The 27,079-nt window shown below is 49.3% G+C and overlaps 7 protein-coding genes across 7 annotated transcripts; 5 read left to right on the plus strand and 2 right to left on the minus strand.

Moving 5' to 3' along the window:
- Positions 1–6,088: 6,088 nt before the first annotated feature.
- On the minus strand, positions 6,089–6,999 carry DEU56DRAFT_143903 (uncharacterized protein). The gene is made up of 3 exons (XM_041344756.1): positions 6,998–6,999; positions 6,480–6,942; positions 6,089–6,424 (listed from the first exon to the last, which is right to left on the minus strand). Exons 2-3 carry the CDS (start codon positions 6,777–6,779, stop codon positions 6,224–6,226), a joined length of 501 nt encoding a protein of 166 aa, XP_041202129.1. The 5' UTR covers positions 6,780–6,942; positions 6,998–6,999; the 3' UTR covers positions 6,089–6,223.
- Positions 7,000–10,315: 3,316 nt separating this feature from the next.
- Positions 10,316–12,022, plus strand: DEU56DRAFT_761246 (uncharacterized protein; the record flags this gene model as incomplete). Its single annotated transcript, XM_041350512.1, has 5 exons — positions 10,316–10,937; positions 11,057–11,063; positions 11,116–11,238; positions 11,393–11,660; positions 11,768–12,022. 5 exons carry the CDS (start codon positions 10,316–10,318, stop codon positions 12,020–12,022), a joined length of 1,275 nt encoding a protein of 424 aa, XP_041202130.1.
- A 1,070-nt stretch (positions 12,023–13,092) lies between these two features.
- DEU56DRAFT_874053 (APC amino acid permease) lies at positions 13,093–15,457 on the minus strand (the record flags this gene model as incomplete). Its single annotated transcript, XM_041355910.1, has 11 exons — positions 13,093–13,172; positions 13,372–13,495; positions 13,553–13,698; positions 13,757–13,867; positions 13,928–14,046; positions 14,104–14,345; positions 14,399–14,418; positions 14,469–14,827; positions 14,884–15,025; positions 15,083–15,255; positions 15,435–15,457. The coding sequence occupies 11 exons, from the start codon at positions 15,455–15,457 to the stop codon at positions 13,093–13,095; spliced, it is 1,539 nt and encodes a 512-aa protein (XP_041202131.1).
- A 1,178-nt stretch (positions 15,458–16,635) lies between these two features.
- On the plus strand, positions 16,636–17,813 carry DEU56DRAFT_144138 (uncharacterized protein). Its single transcript, XM_041344757.1, has 5 exons — positions 16,636–16,780; positions 16,848–16,927; positions 17,033–17,496; positions 17,565–17,711; positions 17,770–17,813. Exons 1-4 carry the CDS (start codon positions 16,760–16,762, stop codon positions 17,582–17,584), a joined length of 585 nt encoding a protein of 194 aa, XP_041202132.1. The 5' UTR covers positions 16,636–16,759; the 3' UTR covers positions 17,585–17,711; positions 17,770–17,813.
- Positions 17,649–19,762, plus strand: DEU56DRAFT_918891 (major facilitator superfamily domain-containing protein; the record flags this gene model as incomplete). Its single annotated transcript, XM_041358190.1, has 12 exons — positions 17,649–17,711; positions 17,770–17,835; positions 17,894–17,925; positions 17,982–18,080; positions 18,134–18,333; positions 18,385–18,580; positions 18,632–18,832; positions 18,884–18,922; positions 18,976–19,129; positions 19,177–19,255; positions 19,302–19,405; positions 19,457–19,762. 12 exons carry the CDS (start codon positions 17,649–17,651, stop codon positions 19,760–19,762), a joined length of 1,539 nt encoding a protein of 512 aa, XP_041202133.1.
- A 741-nt stretch (positions 19,763–20,503) lies between these two features.
- Positions 20,504–21,073, plus strand: DEU56DRAFT_838337 (uncharacterized protein). Its single transcript, XM_041354882.1, has 4 exons — positions 20,504–20,603; positions 20,657–20,716; positions 20,770–20,964; positions 21,019–21,073. The coding sequence occupies exons 1-3, from the start codon at positions 20,571–20,573 to the stop codon at positions 20,953–20,955; spliced, it is 279 nt and encodes a 92-aa protein (XP_041202134.1). The 5' UTR covers positions 20,504–20,570; the 3' UTR covers positions 20,956–20,964; positions 21,019–21,073.
- A 744-nt stretch (positions 21,074–21,817) lies between these two features.
- Positions 21,818–25,533, plus strand: DEU56DRAFT_874055 (uncharacterized protein; the record flags this gene model as incomplete). Its single annotated transcript, XM_041355911.1, has 6 exons — positions 21,818–22,039; positions 22,102–22,453; positions 22,506–22,808; positions 22,859–24,632; positions 24,682–25,375; positions 25,429–25,533. The coding sequence occupies 6 exons, from the start codon at positions 21,818–21,820 to the stop codon at positions 25,531–25,533; spliced, it is 3,450 nt and encodes a 1,149-aa protein (XP_041202135.1).
- Between the last annotated feature and the right edge of the window lie 1,546 nt (positions 25,534–27,079).

Genomic DNA, 27,079 nt, shown 5'->3' on the forward strand with positions numbered 1-27,079 from the left:
GGGAAACCACAGGATTAGTACTCGAGCCGACATTCGACGCGGGTGACATCTCGAAGACTTCCGCTTCATCGATGACGGAAGAATCAGAGGAGCTGTCTCGTCTCGATGCTATTACCCACAGCGACCAATGCCACACGCTCATCGTCATAAACAACTACTGTCTCTTCCAATCTCATGACAAACCCCGAAATGTGCCGGTCTATTTCACCAAGTCACTTTTCACATGCCGAATCCGTCGCCTCACAAGTGAATAACACCAGCAGCCTTTGAAAGTAGGAGTTCCAGGCCACCCTTGAACACGCTGGTTCAACTTCACTTTGAAACAATGTCGTGGTTGATGAGTAAGGTTTCTCAAGTTTTTTCTCAACCATATGTTCCTCTCTACTGAATCCACCTGTACAGTGCATGGTGAGGTATCGGAGAAGCGGCATTATATAGTAGCCATGGCCAGCGCCTCGCGAACTCCAGTGGCGACACCATACTACACCAGAGCCCGACTGGTGTTCCACTCAAAACTGATCCTACCTACATGTTACCATATGTCGTATCATTATACACATAAGTGCCTGATACCTGGTGTCACGCCGCATCTCTACTCCTACTATACCTGAACTTTTTTAAAAGTAGACTTGCCCGTGTATATTTGCGACAACCTCAATATAGCGGATACAGATTGATTGCAGAGGACCATGGCGAAGGATGAGATGTACTAAAGGCCAGGGAAAGAGAGCGCACTGAGCTTCAATATGGCGATCAATCTTCACGAGGGAGTCCTTGAACATCGCACTAGAGTCATTCGCAAAAGAGGCAGAAAGTCAAACCGATCTTTGCGAGACTAGCGTGTGATGGGGAGCACGCATGTCTCAGGGCAGCGCAGGTGAGGTGACGTCCAAGATAGTTCGTGAAAGGGATGGTGTAGAATGAGGCCATTTCAATTTTCGCCAGATCAATATTCTGCGGGGGGTAACATTAGCTACGATGGACACACGCGAGGATGATAATACGAATCATTCAAGTTCATGTTGTGATGGTATTTGGCAGATGCGCCGAATATGGCGGATGGCGTACAATTGGTATATATAGATGTGGAACCGTCAGTTATGAAGGGTACAGTAGTGGATGAGTGCATGGAAAATTGAACACTGACACGATGAAACCGAGTTGTGACCTGTCCCCAGAGAGAGGATGGTAGGGGTAATGTAACAGGGACCTGCGGTGCCATCGTCGAGTCGGATTAGTAGTATGATTTACATCAAACTGGAGCCGCAAATTAGCTATGAATAGGAACAAGAAGAAACCTGAATAATATGGTAATAAAACACTACTTCAAATCAACATAGATAGAGCAGCAAACCAAGAGCAACGACAGAACAGAAATACCCGAGGACATCCACGAAAGACGCTAGCAGCAGAAACACGACTTGTCACCTCCATGTTCCCCAGTATCTACTACCTGCATTGCTACTGGTTGCCGTTGCTGTTGCGTATTGGGTTGTTGTGTATTAGGCTGTGTATTGGGCTGTTGCGTATTGACCTGTTGTGTAGCGTTGGGGTCCTGTGGATCATCATCGACATATTCAGCACGTATAATGTCTGGATCATCATCGGGAGGAGCACCCGCTGCAGCATTACGCTGTAGATATATACATGAGATACCTAAGACAGTGATGACAATAGATCGAGCGCACCTTTCGACCCTGCGCAAAAGGAACTTCGACGACTGGTGGTGCTGCGTGGTCGGGTCGCCAGGTGAATAGGTGTCGTACGTGGGCTGTGAAGGTCATGGGGGTAGTGGCAGGTGGTAGGGCGGTGGGCGAAGCCGGTGTGGATGCAGGTGCAGGTGGTGGAACTGGATAAGGATTCCTTGTCATAGCGAGCCTGAGCTTCTTGAAGCGCCCGGGGCGCTGCTGAGGTCGTGGTCTGGAGATTTCAGAATGCTGCAATGAATGGTGTGTGAGAGAGCAACAAAGATAAAATGCACTGCTGCACCCACGCCATGCATGCCCCGGAAGAAACCAGGTTCTACATCATAGCCATCTTGATCTTGCCCCGGAATCTCCGCCTGCATTACTTAGGTCAATAGCGAAAAGGTTGAGGAAGGGAGTACATGCGCCAAGAATACGGTCATCACGAGCAGCAAGCGCGCTGCATTGTTCCTTGAATTCTGAGTGAACTGCGGGTGAGCATGATAGCGTCGAGTGTCATCACTTGAAACTTGCCGTTGGACCAATCGAGGCAGCTGGCCTTCTCAGTTTCGTCGATGGTGTCCATCATGTGTTGGTGTGATTCTAGGGCTTCTTTGACTTTACCTGCCGAAAGGAAAGCCTGACAACGTTTCTGGTGCGTAGTGAGCCAGAAGGACTCGAGATCCCAGCCGAAGAGCTGGAGAAAGCACTCAGTTAATATAGCATTTGCGGACGCATCATGTCAACATACCACAACCAAGTCCTCGCATAGTTCATGGATGATTTCTGATGGGAAAGTGCTGGAGTTGAGAGCGGCGGCGAAGTGGTCAACGGCCTCGTCGTGACGGGCGCCATTCAAGGCCTTGGTTCCAAGCTGAACGCGTAAATATGCCTGATGTGCGAGTTACAAAGATCAGTGTTGATAGTTGAGTGCAACCACATGATACTTACTTCCACGGTACGACACGCGAGGGTATCAGCATTCGGACGAGCGGCAGCTAGCTCTGTGATGAGCAGCATTGCCTCTTCATGTTGATCTGCATTGAAGAGGGCAATGACCTGAAATACGGAATGGAGCAGAGCGCATACGAGACGAACCTAACTTACCTTGGTCAAGAGTAGAAAATGGATGATTTCTGAGTCTTGGTTCGTGAACATGGATGCAACATCAAATGCCACCCTCGCGTCGCGGATATTGCCTTTTCCGCAGAGGGCGATGCCCTTGGAGATGTAGCCTGTCAATGAGGGCTCAATGCTGATGGACTGTGTTACGGATGGAAGTTAGCCTTTCGCAGGAGGGACATAATTGGTTGGTATGACTGACCTTGATTGCATCCTGAAGGGCATGGTCCCAGTCTTGTGTCCGCGCCATAACGAATGAGCGATTGGCATAGGAGGTATAGTCGTCGGCGTTGGCATCGATCTCTTGCGTGAGTAGCTGTTGAGCGGTAGACAACTCCCCACTTAAGGATGAATAGCGGGCTGACGTCGCGATAGCAAAGATCTGTATATTATTGGCATGCTCGAATTGTGTGACACGAATCAAGGACGGAAACTCACGTTTGAACGACAACCCTTACGTGCTTCCCACTCCGAGATCTGATTATCTTCACCTCCGCTACCAGTGAGGATGTTATTGCCATCTACAGAGAACGTGATGCATGTCGGGATGGATGAGTGTTCAAAGATGGCAATGTTTCGTCGATCTGAGAGCCGCCAGAGATGGACATGGTTCTCTTCAGATGCGGAAGCAACGAGCGTGCCAGCAGGATTTACGGCGATGGCGGTGATGCTCTTAGTATGGCCCTTCCAGGGATCACCGACCTTCTCCCATGTTGATGTATCCCACTCTTCTATGGCGTCATTCTTGGGAGAAAGAAGGCGTGTGCCATCGGGCGTCCACGCGAGTGAGTAGTTCAAAGTCTTCAAGGTTGCGACGCGTTCCCTTGTGCTTGAATTATAAATTGCGATATTGCCAATTGTTGCGATGGCAAGAAGTTCACCAGACGGCGAATATCGAACTCGGTTGACAGAACTGTTTGCTGCAATTTGATTTCCAGCTTGTTGCTGCCATGTTTTGGTGCACCACAGCTTGACCGTCATCTCGTGGAATGAACCAGTGGCCAACACTGTACCATCCGCGGAAAAGTCCAGCGAGTTGACAGATCTGGGGTGGGCTTCAATGGGTTGGGTGAGAGATTCTCCTGTTTCTCCGTTCCAAGCCATGACCTCTCCAGAATCATCACCGCTTGCTATTATTTGCCCATCTCGTGATACCGCCAATGCCTTCACCCCACTATGATGCCCCTCCATCTTCTTCAACACAACACCTGTCTTCAAGTCCCAAAGACAAAGCGTCTTGTCGTCTGAGCTCGTAACCATCCTTCGTCTATCGGGGAAAACTGCGACTGCAATTACGCCATCCTTATGGCCTTTAAAAGTTCGAAGGGGTGCGGTGCTTGGAATGAGCTTCATCATTTTACTGCAGGTTGATAGTGTTAAGCACGGTCGAGGTCGACTTTGGAGGGTTTGTGAGCGTCTTTGAGGTGCGTGTGTTGTGCGTTTTTACGTTACTTCACTACATTAAGCTACCTCGTTTCCCCAGACGCCCAAGACACAAGGTCGTTTGCTGCCACACCTATCACCGTTGCAGCAACAATGCTCCCTATTGTCAAACTTGCCTTCCTCGACAGTATACCCTCCCGCTGCCTCAGCACTGTATAAATTCGTTTGACTCTTGTCCCCACATCTTCCAGCATGTTTGCACTCGCATCATAGTGCTGTTGCTGCTTTCCGGCGCTTGTATCTGTCTAAAAGTTATCTATTGGTATTGGTGGTACTACGATCCTCACGTCCGCTACCAGTCCCCACATGCACGAGTACACGCCTATGCCCCACTTAACTCACGGAGTGGTACAATCACCGTTATCGAAACCTCGACTCGGTATCCGTCTTGATTGCGCCTCTGGCAATCCGAATCCGAATCCGAAGCTGAAGCTGAAGCTGAATCCGAAGTTGAATGTTCTAGGTTCCCCAGGTGAGTTGGCAGTGACGACAGACTCAGACTTTTCTCAATGAATGAGCGGGCAGCTTGTAACTTTCAATTTTCATAGTCTTAGCATTGAACATGAACACTCTGCAAGTATTAGTGAGCGAGGCACTGGTATCGAATTCGTGGGGTTCCGCTAAGTGGGCCATGTCGTAGGTGTGGGTGGTTGGAGTGGACCCCAATCTAGCAGTCCGTCGCTGCCTGAAACTCCCGCTCAATCCATGCTCATGCTCATTCCCATGATGCCTGGTAGTTACGTCCAGGATGTCTAGCCACTTCGAAGATCTCAAATTAAAAACGCTTGTATCGCTGCTCCCGCGTCTGTGGGCGGTGTTATGAGTCACTCCAACTCGTTGGCGAGCAGTACCACGAGCCACTTGTTGGAGAGCGTGTATAAGGATTAGTACTCGAGCCTACATTCGACGCGGGTGACATCTCGAAGACCTCTACTTCATCGACGACGGAAGTATCAGAGGAGCTGTCTCCTCTCGACACTATTACCCACAGCGACCAACACCACACGCCCATCGTCATCAACAAGCACTCTCTCTTCAAATCGCATGATAACCCCGAAATGCGCTGGTCTATTGCACTAAGTCACCTTTCACATGCTGAATCCGTCGCCTCACAAGTAAATAACACCACAGCAGGAGTTCCAGGCCACCCTTGAACATGCTGAAGTTCACTTTGAAACACATACATCTGCAATGTCGTGGTTGATGAGTAAGGTTTCTTACGTTGTTTCTCAGCCATATGTTCATCTCTACTGAATCCACCCGTACAGTGCATGGTGAGGTATCGGAGAAAGAGCCATTCTATAGTAAATAGCCGTGACCAGCGCCTCGCGAACTCCAGTGACGACACTATACTACACCAGAGCCCGAGCGCACTGAGCTTCAATATGGCGATCAATCTTCACGAGGGAGTCCTTGAACATCGCACTACTAGTAGAGTCATTCGCAAAAGCCTCAGAAAGTCAAACCGATCTTTGGGAGATCAGCGTGTGCTGGGGAGCACGCATGTCCATCATTGAATCAGGGCAGGGCAGGCGAGGTGACGTCCAAGATAGTTCGTGAAAGTGATGTTGTAGAATGCGGCCATTTGAATTTTGGCCAGATCAATATTTTGCGGGGGGTAACATTAGTTAGGATGGACACACGCGAAGATGATCATTCAAGTTCATGTTTGTGAGGGGATTTGGCAAGGCCGATCGAATATGGCCGATGGCGTGCAATTAGTATATAAGCGTGGAATCGTCAGTTATGAAGGATACAGTAGTGAATGAGTACACGCAAAATTGAACACTGACATGATGAAACTGAGTTGTGGCCTGTCCCGAGAGAAAGGATGGTATGGGTAATGTAGTAGGGACCCTGCGGTGCCATCGTTGAGTCGGATTAATAGTACGATTTACATCAAACACATATATATCGCAAAAAACAAAAAAGAGCAATAGAACTAAAATACACGAGGACATCCACGAAAGCCGCTAGCAGCAGAAACACGACCTGCCACCTCCATGTTCCCCAGCACCTACTACCTGCATTGCTACTGGTTGTCGTTGCTGTTGCGTATTGGGTTCTTGTGTATTAGGCTGTTGTGTATTGGGGTCCTGTGGACCATCATCAGAATATTCAGCACGTATAATGTCTGAATCGTCATCGGCAGGAGCACCCGCTGCAGCAACACGCTGTAAATATATGCATGAGACACCCAAGACAGTGATGAAAATAGATCGAGCGCACCTTTCGACCCTGCGCAAAAGGAACTTCGACGACGGGTGGTGCTGCGTGATCGGATCGCCAGGTGAACAGGTGTCGTACATGTGCTGTGAAGTTGGTTGGGGCAGCGGCAGGTGGTAGGGCAGTGGGTGGAGCTGGTGCAGGCGCAGGTACAGGAGGAGGAAGAGAGCGCTGTGTCACAGCGAGCCTGAGTTTCTTGAAGAGCCCGGGGCGCTGTTGAGGTCGTGGTCTGGAAGTTTGAGGATGCTGTAATGAATCACATGAGAGAGAAAAATGAAGGATACGCTGAAGCACCCACGCCATGCACCCCCCGAAAGAAATCAGGTTCTACATCATAGCCATCTTGATCTTGGCCCGGAATCTCCGCCTGCATAACTTAGGTCAGTAACGAAAAGGTTGAGGAAGGAAGTACATGCGCCAAGAATACGGTCATCGTGAGCAGCAAGCGCACATTGTTCCTTGAAGTCTGAGTGAAATGCGGGTGAGTACGATAGCCTCAAGTGTCATCACCTAAAACTTGCCGTTGGACCAATCGAGGCAGCTGGTCTTCTCAGTTTCGTCGATGGCATCCATCATATGTTGGTGTGATTCTAGGGCTTCTTCAACTTTACCTGCGGAAAGGAAAGCCTGACAGTGTTTCTGATGTGCAGTGAGCCAGAAGGACTCGAGATCCCAGCCGAAGAGCTGGACGAAACACTCAGTTATGAAAAAAAAATCGAATGCACCATGCCAACATACCACGATCAAGTCCTCGTATAGTTCATGGATGATTTTCGATGGGAAAGCGCTGGAGTTGACAGCGGCGGCGAAGTGGTCAGCGGCTTCGTCGTGACGCGCGCCAACCAAGGCCTTGGTTCCGAGCTGAACGCGTAGATATGCCTAGTGTTCAAATGGCAATATTAGCGTTGATACCCTAGCATAGCCGTATGACACTTACTTCTACGACATAACACGCCAGAAGATCGGAATTCGGACAAGCAGCAGTCAGCTCTTTGATGAGCAGCATTGCCTCTTCATGTTGATCCGCATTGAAGAGGGCAATGGCCTGAAATACGGAATGAAACAGAGAATATGTGAGACAAAATGAACCTACCTTGATCAAGAGAAGGAAATGCATGGTTTGCGAATCTTGGTTTGTGAACATGGATGCGACGTCAAATGCTACCCTCATGTCCCGGACATTACCTTTTCCGCCGAGGGCAATGCCTTTCGAGATGTAGCCTATTAATGAAGGCTGAATGTTGATGGACTATGTCACGGATGGACGTTAGCCTTTCGTAAGAGGGCCATAATTGGTCGGTATGAATGACCTTGATTGCATCCTCAAGGGCACGGTCCCAGTCTTGTTGTCGCGCCATAACGAATGAGCGATCGGCATACGAGGCATAGTTATTGGCGTCGGCGTCAATCTCTTGCGTGAGCAGTTGTTCAGCAGTCGACAAGTCTCCAGTGATGGATGAACCACCGTGACGGTCTGCCGTGACAGCAGTGAGGATCTGCGTGAAGCCTGATCAAATTGCGTGACATGAGTCAAGGACGGAAACTCACGCTTGAATGAAAACTCTTGCGTGCGTCCCACTCCGAGATCTGATTATCTGCACCTCCGCCGCTGAGGATGTAATTGCCATCTACGGAGAACGTAATACATGTCTGGATAGATGAGTGCTTGAAGATGGCAATGGTTTGTCGATCTGAGAGCTGCCAGAGACGGACATGGTGGTCTTGAGATACGGAAGCGACGAGAGTGCCAGCAGGATTGACGGCGATGGCGAAGATACTCTCAGTATGGCCCTCCCAGGGATCACCGACCTGCTCCCACGTTGATGTATCCCACTCTTCTATGGCTTTATCTGCGACAGAAAGAAGGCGTGTGCCATCGGGCGTCCACGCGATTGAGGAGGCGTATAAGTAACCGCTCAAGCTTCCGACCCGCTTCCTGGTGCTTGATTTATAAATTTCGTTCCTTGTGCCTGAATTATAAATTTCGATAATGCCAATAGTTGTTGCGATGGCCAGAAGTTCACCAGATGGTGAATATCGAACACGGTTGACACCATATTGAAATTTCATTTCATTTCCTTGCTGCTGCCATGTTTTGGTGCACCACAGCTTGACCGTGTCCTCTGAACCAGTGGCCAACACTGTACCATCCGCGGAAAAGTCCAGCGAGTTGATATGGAAGGGGTGGGCTTTGATGGGTCCGGTGAGAGAGTCTCCTGTTTCTCCGTTCCAAGCAATGACCTCTCCATCTCCATCACCGCTTGCTATTATTTGCCCATCTCGTGATACCGCCAATGAATACACCGGACCGCGATGCCCCTCCATCTTCTTCAACACAACACCTGTCTCCAAGTCCCAAAGATACAGTGTCTTGTCGTTTGAGCACGTAACCATTCTTCGTCTATCAGGGAAAACTGCGACTGCGCCTACGGTTCTTTCATGACCTTTAAAAGTTCGAAGGGGTGTGGTGCTTGGAATGAGCTTCGTCATTGTACTGGAGGTTGGTATTGTTGAGCACGGTCGAGGTCGACTTTGGAGGGTTTGTGAGTGTCTGTGTCTCAGCTGCAGAGGTGTGTATATTGTGCGGTTTTACCTTACTTCACTAAATCAACCGGCCTCGTTTCTATAGACGCCCAAGACACGAGGTGGTTCGCTTTCACACCTTCATCAAAGCTCCCTATTGTCACACTTGCTTTCTTCGACAGTAGACCCTCCCGCTGCCTCAGCAGTATACATTCGTCCGACTCTTGTCTCCACGTCTTCTAGTATGTATGCCCTCGCATCATAGTGCAGTTGCTGCTTCCCGGCGCTTCAAGTATCAGGCTGAAAGCCATCTATCTTAGATGTCTGCATGAATATTGTTGTTTCTCTTGTCGAGCAGTTCCTCCAACACATCACCGCGTAACTCGCCCGAACACATGCATACATCTTACTGCAATATCACCTCTTCATTTCGTCGACTCCCAAGATCTGCGTGCGCACTAGATGCAGCCGACTTCCTAACCCCTCACGCCTGAAATCAGCCACTAGTTGTGTGGCGGAGTTTCCGCCTTCCGAGGCATATTCTATCCAACACTTATGCGATAATCTTTGCCAACGGCACGCACTGGGCCAGCCAGTGGGTCTGGCAGCAGCGTCGATATCGAGAGAAGTCAAGCTCAACTTGACTCAGACACGTAATTGCCGTACCGTCAGGAGTCGTCACAGACGAGTGATAGTCGAATGGGTGAGCACGCTGACGGTGCTGTGATGTCCCCTTTCTCACCTAATATTGTGCCCAAGTTGTCTCCTTCGTATGCGGCACATCCTTTGAGCTCCTTATTTCGGGATAAAGTTTTTGCAGTGAACTGGGTGCTCCGCAGGATGCCGGAACCGATGTTCAATGTGGATGTGCAATCTCGTTGCGATTGCAAAGTCGGAGGGTTTAAACGTTCATCGATGCATCCCAGGAGGCAAAATGCCAACTTCAACCTACGTGTGCAGTGCACCGCCAACTGGTGGGTAATTTGCACAGTCCATCTTGCGCAGACGATTACCCTCAGTGATATCTTAGAAGATGAATGGTTGGAGTGAGGATGGACCCTCCAGGAATATATTGCCCCGCGGATGATGAAGTTCTTCAACAAAGATTGGATTCCATTGACGGACCTCCACAAAGACAAGGCTGACCACTCACCTGTTATGCAACTGATCGAAGAAGCGACTGGAATCGTCGTTGATGATTCCTTGGGCCCCAGGTACATATTATGTGGACCAGCGCATGACGAGGGTTAGCGACACGCAAAACGACACGTGAAGAAGATGCTGCGTATTGCTTGGTTGGAATATTCAAAGTCAGCATGCAGGTCGCCTACGGAGAGGGAGCAGAACTTGCTTTCACCAGATTTATGCAAGCTATTATGCACGGGGTCGATCCATCTACATCATCGTTCAACTGGGCTGGCTCCCCACGCTCGTCTTCTGATGCCATCCCTACTTCACCTGCTAGTTATGTGGGCTATCCTCCATGTTACCGTCCCTACCCCAGCGCCCGTCTTGTCATGACATTGACCAGCTGGGGCTTGCGTGTTCCATTGCTCGTACTTCCCCTGAAACCTGTCGAAGCGTCCGCCAACGCCAGTGGCACGATCAGACTCCACTGTCCTTGTCTTCCCCAGACCTCTCATATCAGACTTCAAAGTGTTGTTACTCCACAGACTACTCCTACCAAATCCCGGGCTCTCGTTTTTCCAGAGACAGTTCGACAGCAATTGGAGGTGGACAAGTCTCCGAGTACCAAGTACGCGTTGGGCATTTTTACATTTTACCACCCTCGGCAGGGCACATTCGACCCTGGTCTCCCGAACATGTCAGCGGCATACCTGTCGCAACGGAATGGTCTTTCAGGAGGTGATGTGCCAAATCCCATTATTGGCCAACACGAAATTACCTGGGAAATGAAAATTGGGGATGGAGAGACTGGTACAGGGTCGAGATGGATTCCTTTGTCACGGTTTGCATTCCCGAGGTACCGGTACAAACAAGCACAGTCCTCGCTAATGAACATTTTTTCTTCGTCAGTCGTGATTATTTACGTACAGTTTACTTGTAAGTTAAGGCCCGGGCATCAGTGGGACTATACTGGGTGTGAGGTTCATAGATGGAGCTCGATGGAGAGTCGCCCAAGGGCGCCAAGAATCTACACTTCACATTGTGCAATGTTCGGTGATTTGAGGGTGGAGCCTAGACCTTTGATGAACCTAAAGCCTGATGTGGCGAAAGGGTATGCATTACTATGCACACCTCCTTCGACACCGCGATATTGGAATTGTCCCACTTGAAAGGGGACAAGACGGACGTTAACTTGTGATCAGGGCCTCCCAGTTTCATTGAACCGTTGGTGACGTTCCGACACAACCAACTTGCATGGGGTCTAGGTTCCGCGGGTTATGGGGTGCAGTTCACGGGGGGTTGCATGCTTTGGGGGGTTGTAAGGGTTCTCAGGCGTTTACCATCACATCTTCAACATCAGATTCAGAGACAAACAATTATATGGGGTGGGTTGACGTGCCCGCATCTTCAATGGGTGATGATACTATTTCCCACGCGGAGAATCCGAGGAGAGTGTTGTTGTCTTCCATTGACATTCGGATGCCAGCTCGACCACGATTCAAATCCACCAGGCATATACTATGGACCTGCGAGGTGAGAGTGTGAATCGAGATACAAGATCTAGGGAACAGGTTGACATACATCATCCGAGCATGGATGGGTCGTAAATTTCCCTGATCTCCCACCGTCTTTGTCTACAGTCCGCAAAACCAAGTCTCTTATTGTTGAACCTTCCGATCAAATTAATTGATTACGCACGCCCCACCATCTCGCGAGACGTTCTCCTTGTGCCGCCCACATGCATTCAATCTGTCGACCTACGTAAAGTGGGCGAAAGACGCAATGGAACCTTCATGTTGCATGCCCAGATAGGCACGACACGGCTTGTTTTGGATCAAAAGCATACACTTGAGGAAGGGCCTTGTATTATGAACCTAACAGTCTTGAAAACGTAAGGTAAAGGAGCCCTTGTGTTCGACGGGCGAATCTCCCGGTCCAAAGAAGTAGCCTAACCAAGTCAGTCAACAATTAAAAACCTCTCATACACTCACGCCAAGGACTAAAATCACTCACCAAACCATCATCACCCTCGGACTGGGAATAGGAATACATACATTCTCGTGCCTTGTCTCAATCTTCGTAAGGACCGCGGACTGCTTGGACTCTGCTAAATCAGAACACATACGAAGCTTCTCAAACACAGGAAAAGTAATACTTGCTTCGCGAAGGGGATTCTTTCTCTGGTCACAAATTCAAACGTCAGTAGGTTTTCTCGGTGTATGCGACGCGGAGGAAGCGGCACCTGCGATGCTATTCTTTGGAATTCTCCTGGCCCCTCGTAAAGCGACTGACGAAATGAACTTGATGGATTAGTAGGTCAAGAAAGAGGTATAAAAGGCGCAAGGGAGCGAGCTCTTCTTGAACCACATCGAACCCTTACACCTACTGAAGTATCATCACAACCATGACCATCCCAGTTCCGGGTACATACGTGATCTACAACATCCAATACTCCGCCCAAGATGTCGATCTGAGGTGGACCAGTGTTGCTGACGGCGCTCCTGTCGTCGGTTACATCAACAACAAAGACACCCAGAACATGCTGGTTGGTGCAGATGTTATAAATATGCGTGTCGATCTGATTGAACCCGACTCTGCAGTGGTACTTGCAGGTTATCGATGAAGAAAAAGGTCTGGTGCAGTTGGTCAACCTCGCGGGCAACGATTACGCTGGAGTTTCTGGTGAAATCAATGTGAGTGCATCCAACGACTTAGTGAGTTGGTGTTAAACAACCAGGGAACGAAGGGCTCTGGGATCATAGGAACCTCCATTGAAACCACTTTCAAACTCCACGAGAGGAAAATAGGAGAATATGAGTGAGTACCGTTTCTCTATCACGTGTCTTTTGGCTCAAATAACACTCTCAGGATTCAGACAAGCAATTCTGAGCTCGTCTGGCAGCTGCCTGACGGAGACAACTTCACCCAGGTAGGTCATCTGATAAACGGGATAAATTGTACGTACTCAAGAGCGCAGATCATCCTCTCCCCTCCCGTCAGCTTCTATGACAACCAGGCTTGGCAGTTCGTTCCAGTCGACGGTAACTGAAGAGGGAGGCAGAGAATGGCTTGTGTACATTAGTACCGCCCTTGGACTAACAGTGTTCGCGAGTAAGGGAAAGTCAGTCGGAGGCGCTTGAAATATCTTGGGACTACTAGCACTTGCTGTTATGTAACTACACCTATTTATTCGACTTGTAATAGTGAGATATTTTTTCAAGAAACGTACCGGGTGAGGACTTACCATGTATCTGGCTGACAGGACCGCCGAACCACTTGCGAGCACTAAGTATCCAAAATCCAACGCTGTATATGATCACAATTCCGACAGCAACCGCGGCATAATTCAGCGTCTGAGAGTCGACGGGCTGATACGACAGTCAGAACAAAAGTTGGAACAACAACTTGTGAATAGTAGAACATACATTGGCTTGAGGAAGAAGGAATACAATAGCGATGAACGCAATCCATGTAACTGCCGCGACGGCAATGGGTATCGAAAAGGCGCCGAGGTGGAATGGACCTCGCACGAAACGCTTTCGGTAAACTACGCGAAGAGCGATGGGTATAGCTGGCATCAATGGTCAGATCAGACCTGAGATAATCACTTCAAAGGACGAGCCACTTGCCGTAGGATATATACAATCCAATTGTTGCGATGCTAGTCGCAGCAGAGAATGCGACAGCACTCCCAAGACTGGGAAGGCCCAATATGAAGCTGAGGAGGCACGCAAGCCATACTGGAAAAGTAGACACATTTTAGATAAGAGAAATATATAATACACAACAGAAACACAAACCTGTTCTGACAGGGGTACCACGCTTCGAGTCCACCTTGCGAAAGAATTCATGTCCTGGTATGCCCCCGTCGCGAGCAAACGCAAACATCATGCGAGAATTGGAAGTGATCGAAAAAGTACTGCAGATAAGAGAAACTGTCAGGTGTCACCCACGGAAGGTTTCATATGTGTTTTACCCGCAGAAATACATCGCTCCGATAACTATGACCATGAGAACAATTGCTCCACGGTTCCCGACAGTATCTAAAAAAATCTGAGCGACTGGCTGTCCGGTGGAGGAGGCGACGGTATTATCCAAATCTTGGATGCTAAACAATAGCCCGAGAATGAGGAACCACCCAAGGACAGCTGACACTCCTATAGCCATTACAATACCAATCGATCCTGCCATAGCAGCATTGTGGGTTTCTTCAGTCATCTACATGCTTCAGGTGTGACTTGAAATTTGAATTTATTGGAACAATATCTTACATGAGCACTAGCGTCGAAACCTTTGATAGCAAGTTCAATGACTGAGACAAGCGATGGTCATCGAGCTTACCAGTCAGTGTGTACTGAGCCATGAGTATGCCGATGACACAAACATATGCATGGCTTGCCCTAGTACCCCACCCCTCACTGCCAGAAACTCCTGTATTGTCAATGAACGTGCTGAACACGAACTCAGCCGACTGATGCGATGGAGCGCGAGCAAGTATGGCTATGACCAAGGACGTGGTTCCAGCAGCATGCCACCAAACTGAGATATTGTTGAGGTACTTTAGGAGGTGGACGCCGAATGTATTGATTAGACCTTGGCTAACCAAAATTGCGGCATAGACACCCATGGTAGTCCTCGAGGTTGGTATGAATGATGTGTTAAACGTACACACGGTGGAAAGGAAATTCGCGCAACCAAAGCTAGAAGAACATCAACAAAGTCATCATTTTCAACAGAAATGCTACGACTTATGTACCTTATCCCTGTCGTGACTGCAACTTGGCCCAACAAGTTAAACCAGCCGGTGATCCAAGATGCAAGTGGAGCGTTGCCCGGTTCAGACAACATAGCAGCCCAGTAGTAGGGACCACCACTGGTAGGATGCGCACTACAGACCTCTTCACAAAGATCAGCCTGGTTAATGTCATACACCAGTTACTGTGACACCGACTCACCTGCCATAGCAAGTCCTACAAGCATCGTGGCACATGCAACAATCACCCAGCCCCATACCATGACCGCCGGGCCTCCTGTATTCTGTATACACGTTCCACATTTACTCTCATTGGAAAGGATGAAGGGTACTGTATGTGACACACCAAACCATACAAGAACAAAGAAGGGATGCCTGTTATGACGCTGATGATCGAAAACGAGACACCGAAATTCTGGAGGCAACCAGTTCGTGAGTTGTTTGCAAATGGATTGAATTTGGTCGAAGTACCTGAAGGAGTCCCAGTTCGCGTCTTATATAAGTTAATATTAAATATTCAGTATTTTGGTCGTGAGAGCGAGCGACACACTCACTTCAACTCTTGTTTGTATCCCATTCTCGCCAGCTCAAACTCGTCCGAGTCCGCCCCATTATCGGTCAGCTCGGGCTTTGCGATTTCTGCCTTCTCCAGCGTTTCAGAGTGGTCAGACATGATGAGCGAACTGCGCAATCCAGCTTCGGAGGAGGTCTGTTGCAGTTCAAGTTGGAGGGTGGCCGCAGCACTATGGTTCTACCGTTGACGCCAAATGCATGATACCGGTATATATCGTGTGCCTTGATCAAATTATCTGTCACCGGTCAGACAGGCTTATCATTGCCAAGATGTCCGCGTTATCGGACAGGTGGCTTCGCAGACGCAGATTAGCCGAAGTGGCTACTATGTATGTAGTACTGAGCTTAGAGCTACTTAAAACCAGGCGCATGGCAGGTGAAAATGAATCAAAAATTGTACTGGGTCCGATCCAGACGACTGACAGAGTATTGGTCTTTCCGAAGGTTCGTCGGTAAGCAAGGCTCTGCTCGTATCTCGTATGTACTAAGTGCCACCACTCCAGCGAAATAGCATCACCTGAACAAAGAAACGCCAATCACTCATATCAGGACGAGGACTACGTCTTGTTTTCCCTGGAATAGGTCTTGGTGCAGATACTTAGGCTGCTGCAAGTGCTGTTGAAGTCCGAAGGGTCATTCGACAAAGCAGGCAAATGCTCATTCGGTGTTGCTATAAGTCGCCGTCGGGCGGACCATATGGCGTGTCCCCTTCTTGGGGCCTGACAATCGATGACTCTGTACCCGCGGCTAGTGGGGACAGTAGTCAGTGTGCAAGTAAGTATGTGACGTCGACAACGTATGAGCAACTCACAAGATGATATAGAGAATATGTAGAACCCGAAACCGAGCGGGCGAGCCGAAATACTTACTGGCATTAAAACGTCCCGACACAGCATGAAATCGTGGATTGATGCGCTGCCGACGGGAATGGGACTCGATGTAGCAGCGTGGTGCACATGACACTGCAAGTATAACTTAAAACTGGCGGAAAAGGTAGTGAGGCTGAGTTTTGAAAAGCCACAGTATCGCCTATAGTCTGCAGTTTCAAACGCAACATTGATGTCACAGACCCTTTAGGAATGGGCGGGGAACTTCATCATTCGGGTTGATCCGGTGATCCTAGAAAATTAGTCATCGTCGATGATTGCTTCCTCTTGAAGAAACCCAACGGAACAGAAACAACTTTTATTGCTTATTATTGCAATCCCCGCTTCTAGCATGATTTGCAATTTTGCAGACCCGCCTGCAGCGAATGAGCCATCACCTGAACGAACGACACTAACTCTGAAGGATCCGCTCTTCAATCATGGCATGGATGCTATTGTTGGTATTACTACATCCTGCCTTCCATTTGGAATAGCTTATGATGCGAATACTGGGTTTGTATTACGCAGCGAGTCTTACTGCCCTGCGCGCTCGCACCAGGACCCACCTCGAAGCACGAGTCAAAAAACCCACGAGTTAAAACGGGTAAGTAAGAATGATTTGGTAGGTGCCGCGGAAGAATCCATGGAGGGTGACTCATCAATGTTTGTCAGGTAAATGGACGAAGCAAAGCATAACCCCACCGCCTGCACAGCACGGCGATCTGCATTCCATGTTTCGCACCCGTATGGGTATTCGAAGGGAGGTCATTCATTCAACTTACTAGCGGCCTAGAACGGCAGTTACTGAAATCGGCAAGTCATGCTTGGAGAAGGAATGACCGGGGAAGGAGGTACCAACGCACCGATGATAAGTTGTCATGGCCAGGAGCTGACTATCATTCATATCGTGTGGTCCATGTAACAATGTCAGTCAAAAAGAACAGCAGCCAGGGCCATTTGGCCGTGGTGTATGGCGGATTCCCCCAAGGCATGGGTCAGTCACTACGCGAGACTATTTGTAGTCTTTCAAGGAAGGTGATTCAAACAGAAATTGGGGGACAGGTGCGGCCGTGTGCTGTTACGTGGTTTAGAACAATTTACCTTTGCAGATTACGGCGACGGCAAGCTCCTTATGGTGTCGTAGTAGGGCCATTATCAATCGATGAAGTTTCAGAAGGCAAGTAGGATATTCCGACTGACTAAAGGCCGACACTAAAGGCTGACATACCTTCACATCCTGCATAGATATTTACATGCTGGTGTAACGCCTAAAGAAAATCAACTTGATTCCACACTCGTCCACCACAATTTGACTTGAAGTGCCAGATCATGGGCTTGAGTTTCCGGGATATTGCATTTATCACTGCCCTTTGTGGTGTCACGACTTTGAATGTAAGCCACGTTGTTCTGGAATGTCAATAGCTCATGACAAAACTCGATGGGAATCAAGGTTTTCCTCGTCGGCGCAGTCACAGTTGCACTCCCCACTATTGGAAAAGACCTTGATTTCCAAGAGGTACGCTTGGTATTCAGCACATCCCACTCTATGACAGAATAGGTGTGTATGCATCTAGGGTGACCTTTACTGGCCGATCAATGTGAATTCGTACGTCTCTACAATTATTGTGATACAACTCACTAGGCACTAACAGTCTCAAATAGTTTGTCGTACGGTGGCTTGCTTTTATTCTGCGGAAGACTGGGGGACATATTTGGAGGCCGCCTCATGTTTGTCATTGGGTCTCTATGGTTCGCGATTTGGTCAGTTGCCAAATTTAAATGTTCGGATTGTTCGTTCAAGAAAATCATACCAGGAGTCTTGCAACGGCCTTCGTTCCAAATTCAAGTATTTTCATTGTAGACATGGCGCTCTTGGGAATAGGATCAGCTGCCAACACTCCTGCTGCGATTGGATTATGTTCGTCATACTTTCCACCAGGAGCAAACAGGAACAAGGCCTTCAGCGCACTGGGTGTTGGTTCGCCTGTGGGATTTATTCTAGGCCTCATTGCTAGTAAGTCACACATGGCGACATTTCCGATGGGGAACTTATCAAACCTTGAAGGTGGTCTTTTGACTGAAAGTCGCGCCACATGGCGGTCCTTGTTCTGCATTCAAGCCGGTCTTGCTCTTTTCTTCGTTTGCCTTGCTCTCGTAGTCATTCCAAAAGATCACTCGAATCAGCGTTATGTCAAAGGTTTAGACTGGGTCGGCGCTGTACTGAGCACAGCCGGCCTTGGCCTTCTTGTATTCAGCCTCTCGTAAGGAGACATCATCCATTTCGTAGCGAGTATTACTGAACTGAATTCGAGCGACTCCACAACAACTCAAAAGGGTTGGTTGGCTCCCCAAGTCCTTAGCCTATTCCTCGTGTCAATCGTCTTGCTGGTCACGTTTGTCTTCTTCGAGCGCTGGAGGGAATCCAGAAACATGTCTGTTCTCATGCCTCTGAGCATATGGAGACAGCCTGGAGCAAAATTGGGTCCCCTCATTGGTGTGGTATTCTTTGGTTGGTTCGTGTATTTCCGAGAGATCAGTCTCTCACTCGCTCATATGCCCTGCAGGTTTAGCTTCGATACTCTGAGTTATTTCTTCACACTATAGTATGATCTATTTTTTAGTCAATCAATCTGTGTAAACCGCTGATGGTCTTCAGCTACCAACAGGTACAACTGCTGGATCCCTTGCAAACTTCTCTTCGGTTCATTCCCATGGCTATCGCTGGGGTGATTCCTAGCGTTGCAGCGGGATATTTTGTTGCAAGCGTGCCTGCGCACATCTTAATGTTGATTGGTTTGCTCGTTAGTACGGTAGGTTACTCAACTTCAACTGATAATAAATGTTCAATCCTGGGAAGGCGGCAAGCGTGATCTATGCTCTCATCAACCCTGATATCGGCTTCTGGCACATGGGATTTTTTATGATGATTACCATTGGTGCGTCATTTCCTTTTTCAGTGAAGAGAGGCTAACATTATTGCAGTTGGGGTGGATATCGTGTATTCATTAGGGAACCAGCAAATCACTGTATCATTTGATGAAGATTCACAATCCCTTGCGGGTGGCATTTTCAGCGTCACCACAAGAGTACGAGACTTATCACCCTCGTTTTATCTCGCTGAGCCGTTTTGTGAACAGCTTGCTACAGCGCTCGGACTTGCGGTGACGTCTGAGATAGCGGACTCTGTGTCCAAAGCATACAACAACAAGCATCCGGACCTCGATGCGCAGTCACCAGAAGTCTTGATGGTCGGTTTCCGAGCGGCTGGGTGGACTTGCTTTGCATCGACGCTTTTAGGCATTGTCATCGTCATTTTGGGGTTGAGAGGCCTGGGTATCATCGGCAAAAAAACACGTGCAACCGAGGACGCAATACAATCAGACAATGATACTTTGAAGTTGCACCAAAGTGACCCGGAGTCACTCAATGAAAAAGGGACATGATTTTTTTCGCCCAAGGCTGATTAATTGTCGTGGGCTCTCTTTTATTTTCGGTGTTGGTAAGATATCAAATAGACGACGATCCGTGTTCGGATGAAGTACCAGTTATGTGTTACAGTAGACTAGTTGTGCCCCATGTATCTATAAAAGCATACTTGCTGCTCAAAGTGTTATTTTTTCCATCCAGAACAGGTGGTAGCAACTGCAGGACGAATGGCGAATACATTGGCTTGCGAGGTGTTAAAAATCACCCGAATAGGCGGTGGTGGGAGTTCAACAGTTTGGCACTAGTCATCACCAATGATTGATTTACCAGGTAATTCGAACTTCATAGTGATTGGTGATACTCGCTATGTCATCATACCGCGTGATGCGGGTCGGTGCCGACAGTGGGGCAAGGCCGAGCGGCGTTTAAGGTACTCCGTGTTAAAGAGGGTTTGGTAAAGGACGCAATTCATTAGGGCCATACCTCAGGGGTTCTGAACGGCTTCCTCAGTTGTACCAGGTAGGTCCTAGATCAGAAGCTGCATGAACATGCTTTTGTCACGGTAAACGAATTTCAAGTTCCCTGGTAGTGCAGGGGCGGGTAGATCTTCAAGCTTGGGGTGCTACTCCGTTAGCGCTGGCATAAAACTTTGCGTGAAAGTTTTACCTGCATTATCAGATCGATCATGGGCCTGGCACATGGAGGACGGACCTAAGTACGTACGTGCGGCCCGCCGGGTCATCTTGTCGAGATAGGGAAAGTATTCCCACGCATGTCGTGTCACTTCAATTGCTGACAGCCATACGCAAGGTAGACTCAACAGCCATGACCATACAGGAGCTAGCGGAAGGCAGAATAGCGGGTGTGCTTATTTGGTTCATTGGAATAGAGCTGACCATATGACGATTCAGGACTTCAAAGGGCAGAAGACGTCGGATGATATTGTTCGCGTGATACTCATCGCTAGCACAGTACGTGCCCTTCGCTGCTGCTGCGTTGTAGCCAACTAGACCACCTCTGGCAGTTTTTATCTTTTGTGATTGGGTTTGCCTTCAGCTCTCTCATGATGACAATGAGTACGTTCGCACTCTGTAATGTGGCGCTGTGTCTGGTGAGTTTGTTTCACGAAACTTTGATGTACCTGGCCGATTCAGACATTTACTATAGGTTGTCCTGCCTCCTTGGCCCATGTTCAATCGGCATCCAGTGAAATGGTTATCTGTACAAGAACACAGTCAGAAGTAATATTCGGTGTTTATTTTGATATCCTTACCTCTTGCGGCGGACGGAAGAGTGAGTCTTATAAATATGCTATTTGTGTGCGCTTCGACAGCCTGAGAGCACTAGGTAAGCTTGTACACAGCAAATTTGCTCACATGGATTCGTGCGCGTGTTCGGGGCAGTGCCTTGCAGTTGGCATCGCTACCTCTGAGTTGGAAGCGTGAGGCAGAAAGGTCCACGTTTTGGGTTCTGAATGAGGAAGAAGGAAACGCGATCGTTTCCGCCCGGAACCCGAGTTGTCGCAGCAGAAACTCAGGGGATTCTTGGCAGTAGAATTCAAGTGAGATGAGACATAGATGAGAAAATCAGGAGCCTCATCTGTTGGATTATCAACTGGGAGCAAATCTCCAATTGTGAACATAGACTGTCAGACTTGACCGCCCTGACTCAGTGATTTTTTGGTAAAACGTTGATGGAGGCAGTTTTACTAACTAGCCTGAATCGTGAGCACCGCCTTTGAAAGTCATTGGTTGACGTTGTGGGCATCCATGGCAGCATTCTACCCGTCGTCGATAGCAGCCCCACTTGGTCAAGTGCCTGAAGAATCTGGAATGAATACGCCGTCGCACGTAGGGGGTTATGAGTTTGATATGGCCATCACGCAACCACCCTCGGCTCATCAGCCACAGCTTCTTTCATCTCCTCCACCAGCAAGGTCACATACTTTGAAACCGTCAACAACAGCGACAACAACCTTCACGACGGCCACAACGACTCAAAACACTGCTATTCCACGCCCTCTACCCTCCCCAAGGCCGCAGGCCACGTCGCACAGGCCCCGCCCAGTTTCAATGCCTCCACAGGCATTCAGTACCACAACTCCAACAAGTTCTTCAGACCGCGAAAGACAGTCGACTACAGACTCAAAACACCGCCAGATCAGAGATGGTTCAACTAGCAAACAGGGTCGAAGTTCAAACCGCATCCTTGGTGACTACACCTTGACCAAGACACTTGGAGCTGGCAGCATGGGGAAGGTCAAGTTGGCTATTCACAATGTCACAGAAGAGAAGGTGCGTGCTGCGTTCATATCAAACATGAAGTATCGTCCGAACACCCTGGTTATTGTTCGCAGCTCGCCGTCAAAATCCTCCCCCGAGTGTATCCTCAGGCTGTCCCGCCAAATGGTTCAAATGCGACTCCAGAAGCAGTCGCAAAGCAGGCTTCAAAAGATGCTTCGAAAGAAATACGCACTATCCGTGAGGCTGCCCTCTCCATGCTTCTCCATCACCCGTACATCTGCGGCATGCGTGAGATGATCGTCCATCAACACCATTACTACATGGTCTTCGAATATGTAAACGGTGGTCAGATGCTCGATTACATTATCAGTCATGGTCGCTTGCGGGAACGTGTCGCTCGCAAGTTCGCTCGTCAGATAGGAAGTGCGCTAGATTACTGCCATCGGAACAATGTGGTCCACCGAGGTGTGTGTTGCTGTACCTGGATTGTCTCACATTCTCATTGTCCATCCCGCAGATCTCAAAATCGAGAACATCCTTATTTCTGAGACAGGAAACATCAAGATCATCGACTTTGGCCTGTCCAATCTCTACGACCCTTCCACCACTCTGTCGACCTTTTGTGGTTCCCTATACTTTGCAGCTCCCGAGCTCCTTAACGCGAAGGTCTACATAGGACCAGAGGTTGATGTGTGGAGTTTTGGAGTTGTCTTGTATGTGCTCGTCTGCGGCAAAGTACCTTTCGACGATCAGAGCATGCCCGCACTGCATGCTAAAATTAAGCGCGGATTGGTTGAGTATCCTGTGTGGCTAAGCGCAGGTGCGTCTAGTCATGTTATGAGGCATGTTCCTCGCTGATCAATTATCCAGAATGCAAGCACTTGCTCTCCCGAATGCTTGTCACTAACCCCGCTGTGCGTGCCTCGCTTACCGAGGTACTTGAGCATCCATGGATGACTCGCGGCTTTAGTGGCCCCCCTGACACACATATGGTACACCGGGACCCGCTCCGACCTGATGACCTTGATAAGCAAGTCATGAGAGGCATGAGAGGCTTCGAATTTGGGACCGAGGAGGAGATCGAACGAAACCTCAGAAAAGTGCTCGAATCTGATGCTTATACCCGCGCGGTCCAAGCATGGGACCGCAAGCGCGGTGGTCGCAATGGCGCTAATCACCGTTTCGAGTTCTCTAACTCTTCCCTCGCTATATCCTTCGATGGATCGGCCACGAATACACACAAGAATGAGTCTACGATGAGCCCTTCGAAAAAGTCGAAGCGTTTCTCCGGATTCGACTTTTATCGCCGGAAGCTGTTCTCTCCTTCCTCATCGCCACCCACCACCCCTTCTCACTCGCCCCCCACCTCCCAGTCGCTTTTGTCCATCGGCGATGGCGCACGTGACCCCCTCGACCCAACGCAGGGATTCCATCCACTAGTCACGATGTATTACTTATCCCGCGAGAAATTGGAGCGCGAACGCGTCTATGGCCCCGGGCGCTTTGCTAGCTCTCAGCTTTCCCTTCAATCGGCTACCGCGGCTAATACATCTGCCGCCGATGCTTCTGCACCACCTCCCTACCCGGCTAAGACCTTCACTCAACCTGCTCCTGTCAAGAAGGAGCCACAGCCGCTCACCACCTCTGCATCTGCTAAAGCAGACTACAGCATGCCACTCCCGCGCCTTCCTGCGCCTGAGACGTCCCACTACTCCGACATGTCATATGATGCAGCATCCGCAGCGGCCTCACCGACTTCTGCTGCATTCCATGGACAAGTGAGAGCGCGTGACTCAGGGCTGCCTCCACCTGCTACGAAGCGCATCGATATTCCCCAGCCGTCCACACCAACACCAGGGCCGGCGACATCACTTCCGCGTGCTCCACCTGCATCCACTCATCGCCGCAGCCACAGCATGAGCCAGCGACCAACTGCACTCCGTGGATGGGGTGGAGTGTTTGTTAGTGGTGAAAATCGTGTAGAGGAGCACGGCGAGGAGCAGGTCTCCCATTCGGCTGGTCTGGAGGGTGAGTTTGCGGAGCAGGATAAGGTTCTGTCCGAGGAGGACCGTGCACACACACACGAAGGTCCGTTGTCCGCTGGCGCGACGCTTGTGCGCAGGTTCGGCACGCTTCTGGTTGGGAAGGGCGATGATCATAAACGGAGTGTTGGTAAGCGGACGACGATGTTGGGCGGTGTGCCATTGCGATCCTCGGGAGATGATGGCGAGAAGGCTTCGGAAGCGTCTTGGAAGCGGGGCGCAGATGCTGATGTGCGCAGATCCTCCATCGTTGCGCCTCAGCCTATTACTGCTAGCCAGAGCCAGCCTCTTGGGAATGTGCACAGGCGGGCTGCCACGATCCTTGATCCCCAAGGTCGTCAAATACGGCACGAGCGCCGGAGTAGCACTGGTGGAGCTTTGTTGCCTAGTATTGGTGGCACCATTGGACGACACCGTCGGCCATCGACCGGTTATGGGGCGAGCAGTGGACGTCCAACTGGCTTGAGTGGCTTTGGAACTGAAAAGGTGGAGGAGAATGTTGAGCAGGAAGCAGCTGATCAGGACGAGGGCTTCAGGGATGAGCAGAGTGGACACCACAGTGATAAGGAATTCAAGCCTGTGCATCTTAAGGGGCTGTTCAGGTGAGTACGAGTCCCGTATTTATTTGGACAGTGCTGAGATGCGCAACAGTGTTGCAACCACTTCTACAAAACCTCCATCAGTGCTCAAGGCTGATATCAAGAAGGTTCTGGACCGAATGCAGGTTCAATATCGGGAGACTCGGGGTGGCTTTGAGTGCATTCATGTACCCTCCATTGACATTTCGTCTGTCCCCGAACCAACTCAGGTCCAAGGGCGTTCTAGTCATCACCGCAGGACTGGTTCTAATGGCTCCAACGAGACTGGAATTACGCCTCGATCGCTTGTCAAGAAAGCGTCGAAGATGTCTTTCGGTATGAAGTCTAAGGAGCGGGAAAGAGAGAGCATGAAGGAAAAAGAGCACGAGGCTCCCTTGGAGAAAGAGCTTCCTCACAGACCATCGATTGGGACTGCATTAAGCGCCACCCCCAGCAGCGGATCATCTTCATTCTTCAATGTCTCCTCGAACACCCACACCATTGTGGCAGACAGTTCCCGGCAACAAGAAGCCAACACACCTGCGCCGGGGACACCTCATGAGGAACGTCGTGATCCATTCGGCTCGCAAACGCCGGTCAAAGGCAAGGTCCTACCACCTATACCCCGCGACTTTACTGCTACGCCACAGCCGCACGCTCCGCGGCCAGCACCGGCACCCTTCCCTACCGGTGAAGTCGATCGTGAAATCTTCGAATCTATCGGTGCTAGTTCACTGTCAGTTCGTTTCGAAATTAACATTATTAAGGTATGAGCTTCCTCCCCGTCATCGTTTGAGACATCTGACAGTCTTTTCTCTAGGTTCCTTGGTTGCCACTCCACGGCATACAGTTCCGAAGGGCTGGTGGCGATGGCTGGCAATACCAGATGCTCGCGCGGAGAGTTCTTACTGAGCTTAAGCTATGACCAATCGCCTTTGTGGCCTCCTTTATGACCTGCCTCTTTCTAAGGCAACCTCATGCTGAATGTTTCCATCTTTTGTGAGATATTTTCATTTTTATGTCTTTTTCTGCTTCTCCAGTTAAAACGGTTAGACACGACGTGCCACAGGTGTTCCCGTTCATACGCTGCTGAATACTTACTTGCCTGGTCATGTCTCACGTGTATCAATGCTTCTCTCGAGGATGGCAATAATACCTATCTTACATGTTCTTCCACCTTGCTCTGCAAGTACTGGATGGAACGATGGAAAGGAAAAACCGCAAGACATTCGTGCTGCCCCTCGCTTCAGTTGTGTCATGACGTCTGAGCTTTCAAGCTACTTGGAAGATCTTCCCCTTTGCGGAGCACTCATTGACAACACTCGAAATTATAATTTGTAATTGCCCATGAAGACAGAGCCAAACTGGCCACCATGTGGGTAAATACAATGTGGGGTCGGGTAATAAGACCTTTCGCTTATGGGATGCAGAGATTGGCGAGCCGCTGCGGCCACTTAGCATGCCGGAGAAGAAGTCTTTAGCTTTAATGAAGTAGGATCTGGATGGGGTGTTGTGCTTAGTTGCCCCGGGTGGATGGGAGCGGTGGCGAAAGCAGGAGGGAAAGCGACGAAGGAGGGTGCGTTGACATTGTATTGAGGTGCGATGATCATGTCGCTCATACGATTTGGATAGGTGAGCAGCTGCAGGCGATTTAGACAACTAATAACATATTGGTCAGATGAGCTGTTCAATTCATATTTGGAGATCACGTACAGCATCTCTCACTCGTTGGAAAAAATCTGTGTGGCAGTCGATGAGCCCCTTTGATTTCGGGAGCTAGTTGCCGTGTAACATTAACCTGGCCGCTATAGCGTAGATGTTCGAAGGCAATGGAATGAATAAAAAACAATATATAACATATAGTCTCTATCTGTCGACAGCTTTTTGTGAATTGAACAAATATCAGTGAGCAAGTTCCTTGAAGAAATCCGATGGGCGTCGTCTTTGATGATAGCAGAGAGGTCACGGTGGAGCAGGAGGGGTAGTCCAATGGCCTTATTTTTTTGAGGATCCATATGTAGTCGTACTGCTGCAGTATCATCGTATGATGTGATTTCAAGGATTCGAGATAATGAAATCGCATAGACAAGTCTTTGTGCCCGTCCAGAATCTGACCACTGCCAGTGGCAGCTGGGCAGATGGCGGTGTCGATTCTGTCGAAGTTCCTGATTCTTTCACGTGACACGGCAATAAGCGGGTCCAGGCACAAAATTAACACTATAGCGCATATAGATCATGTTAAAATATGTTGAATTCTAGACACTTTGAACACTCATTGTTGATGAATATTCGAACGTCCATCCAGTGTGCACCTCTCACGACATTTACAACAGCTCGGGGATGTTCAATTGTGGTGTGCCTCCTGTATTGTCTCCGAGGTAATCTAGTGATGGTTTTTAGATGCTGTGAAGTGTTGCGTCACCTTGTTAAGCCGCTGTGATGATGCCTGTACGACGCACGTGCCATCATAG

Source organism: Suillus clintonianus (assembly GCF_016758775.1).
Source record: "Suillus clintonianus strain FC179 chromosome Unknown DEU56scaffold_147, whole genome shotgun sequence".
NCBI lineage: Eukaryota > Fungi > Basidiomycota > Agaricomycetes > Boletales > Suillaceae > Suillus > Suillus clintonianus.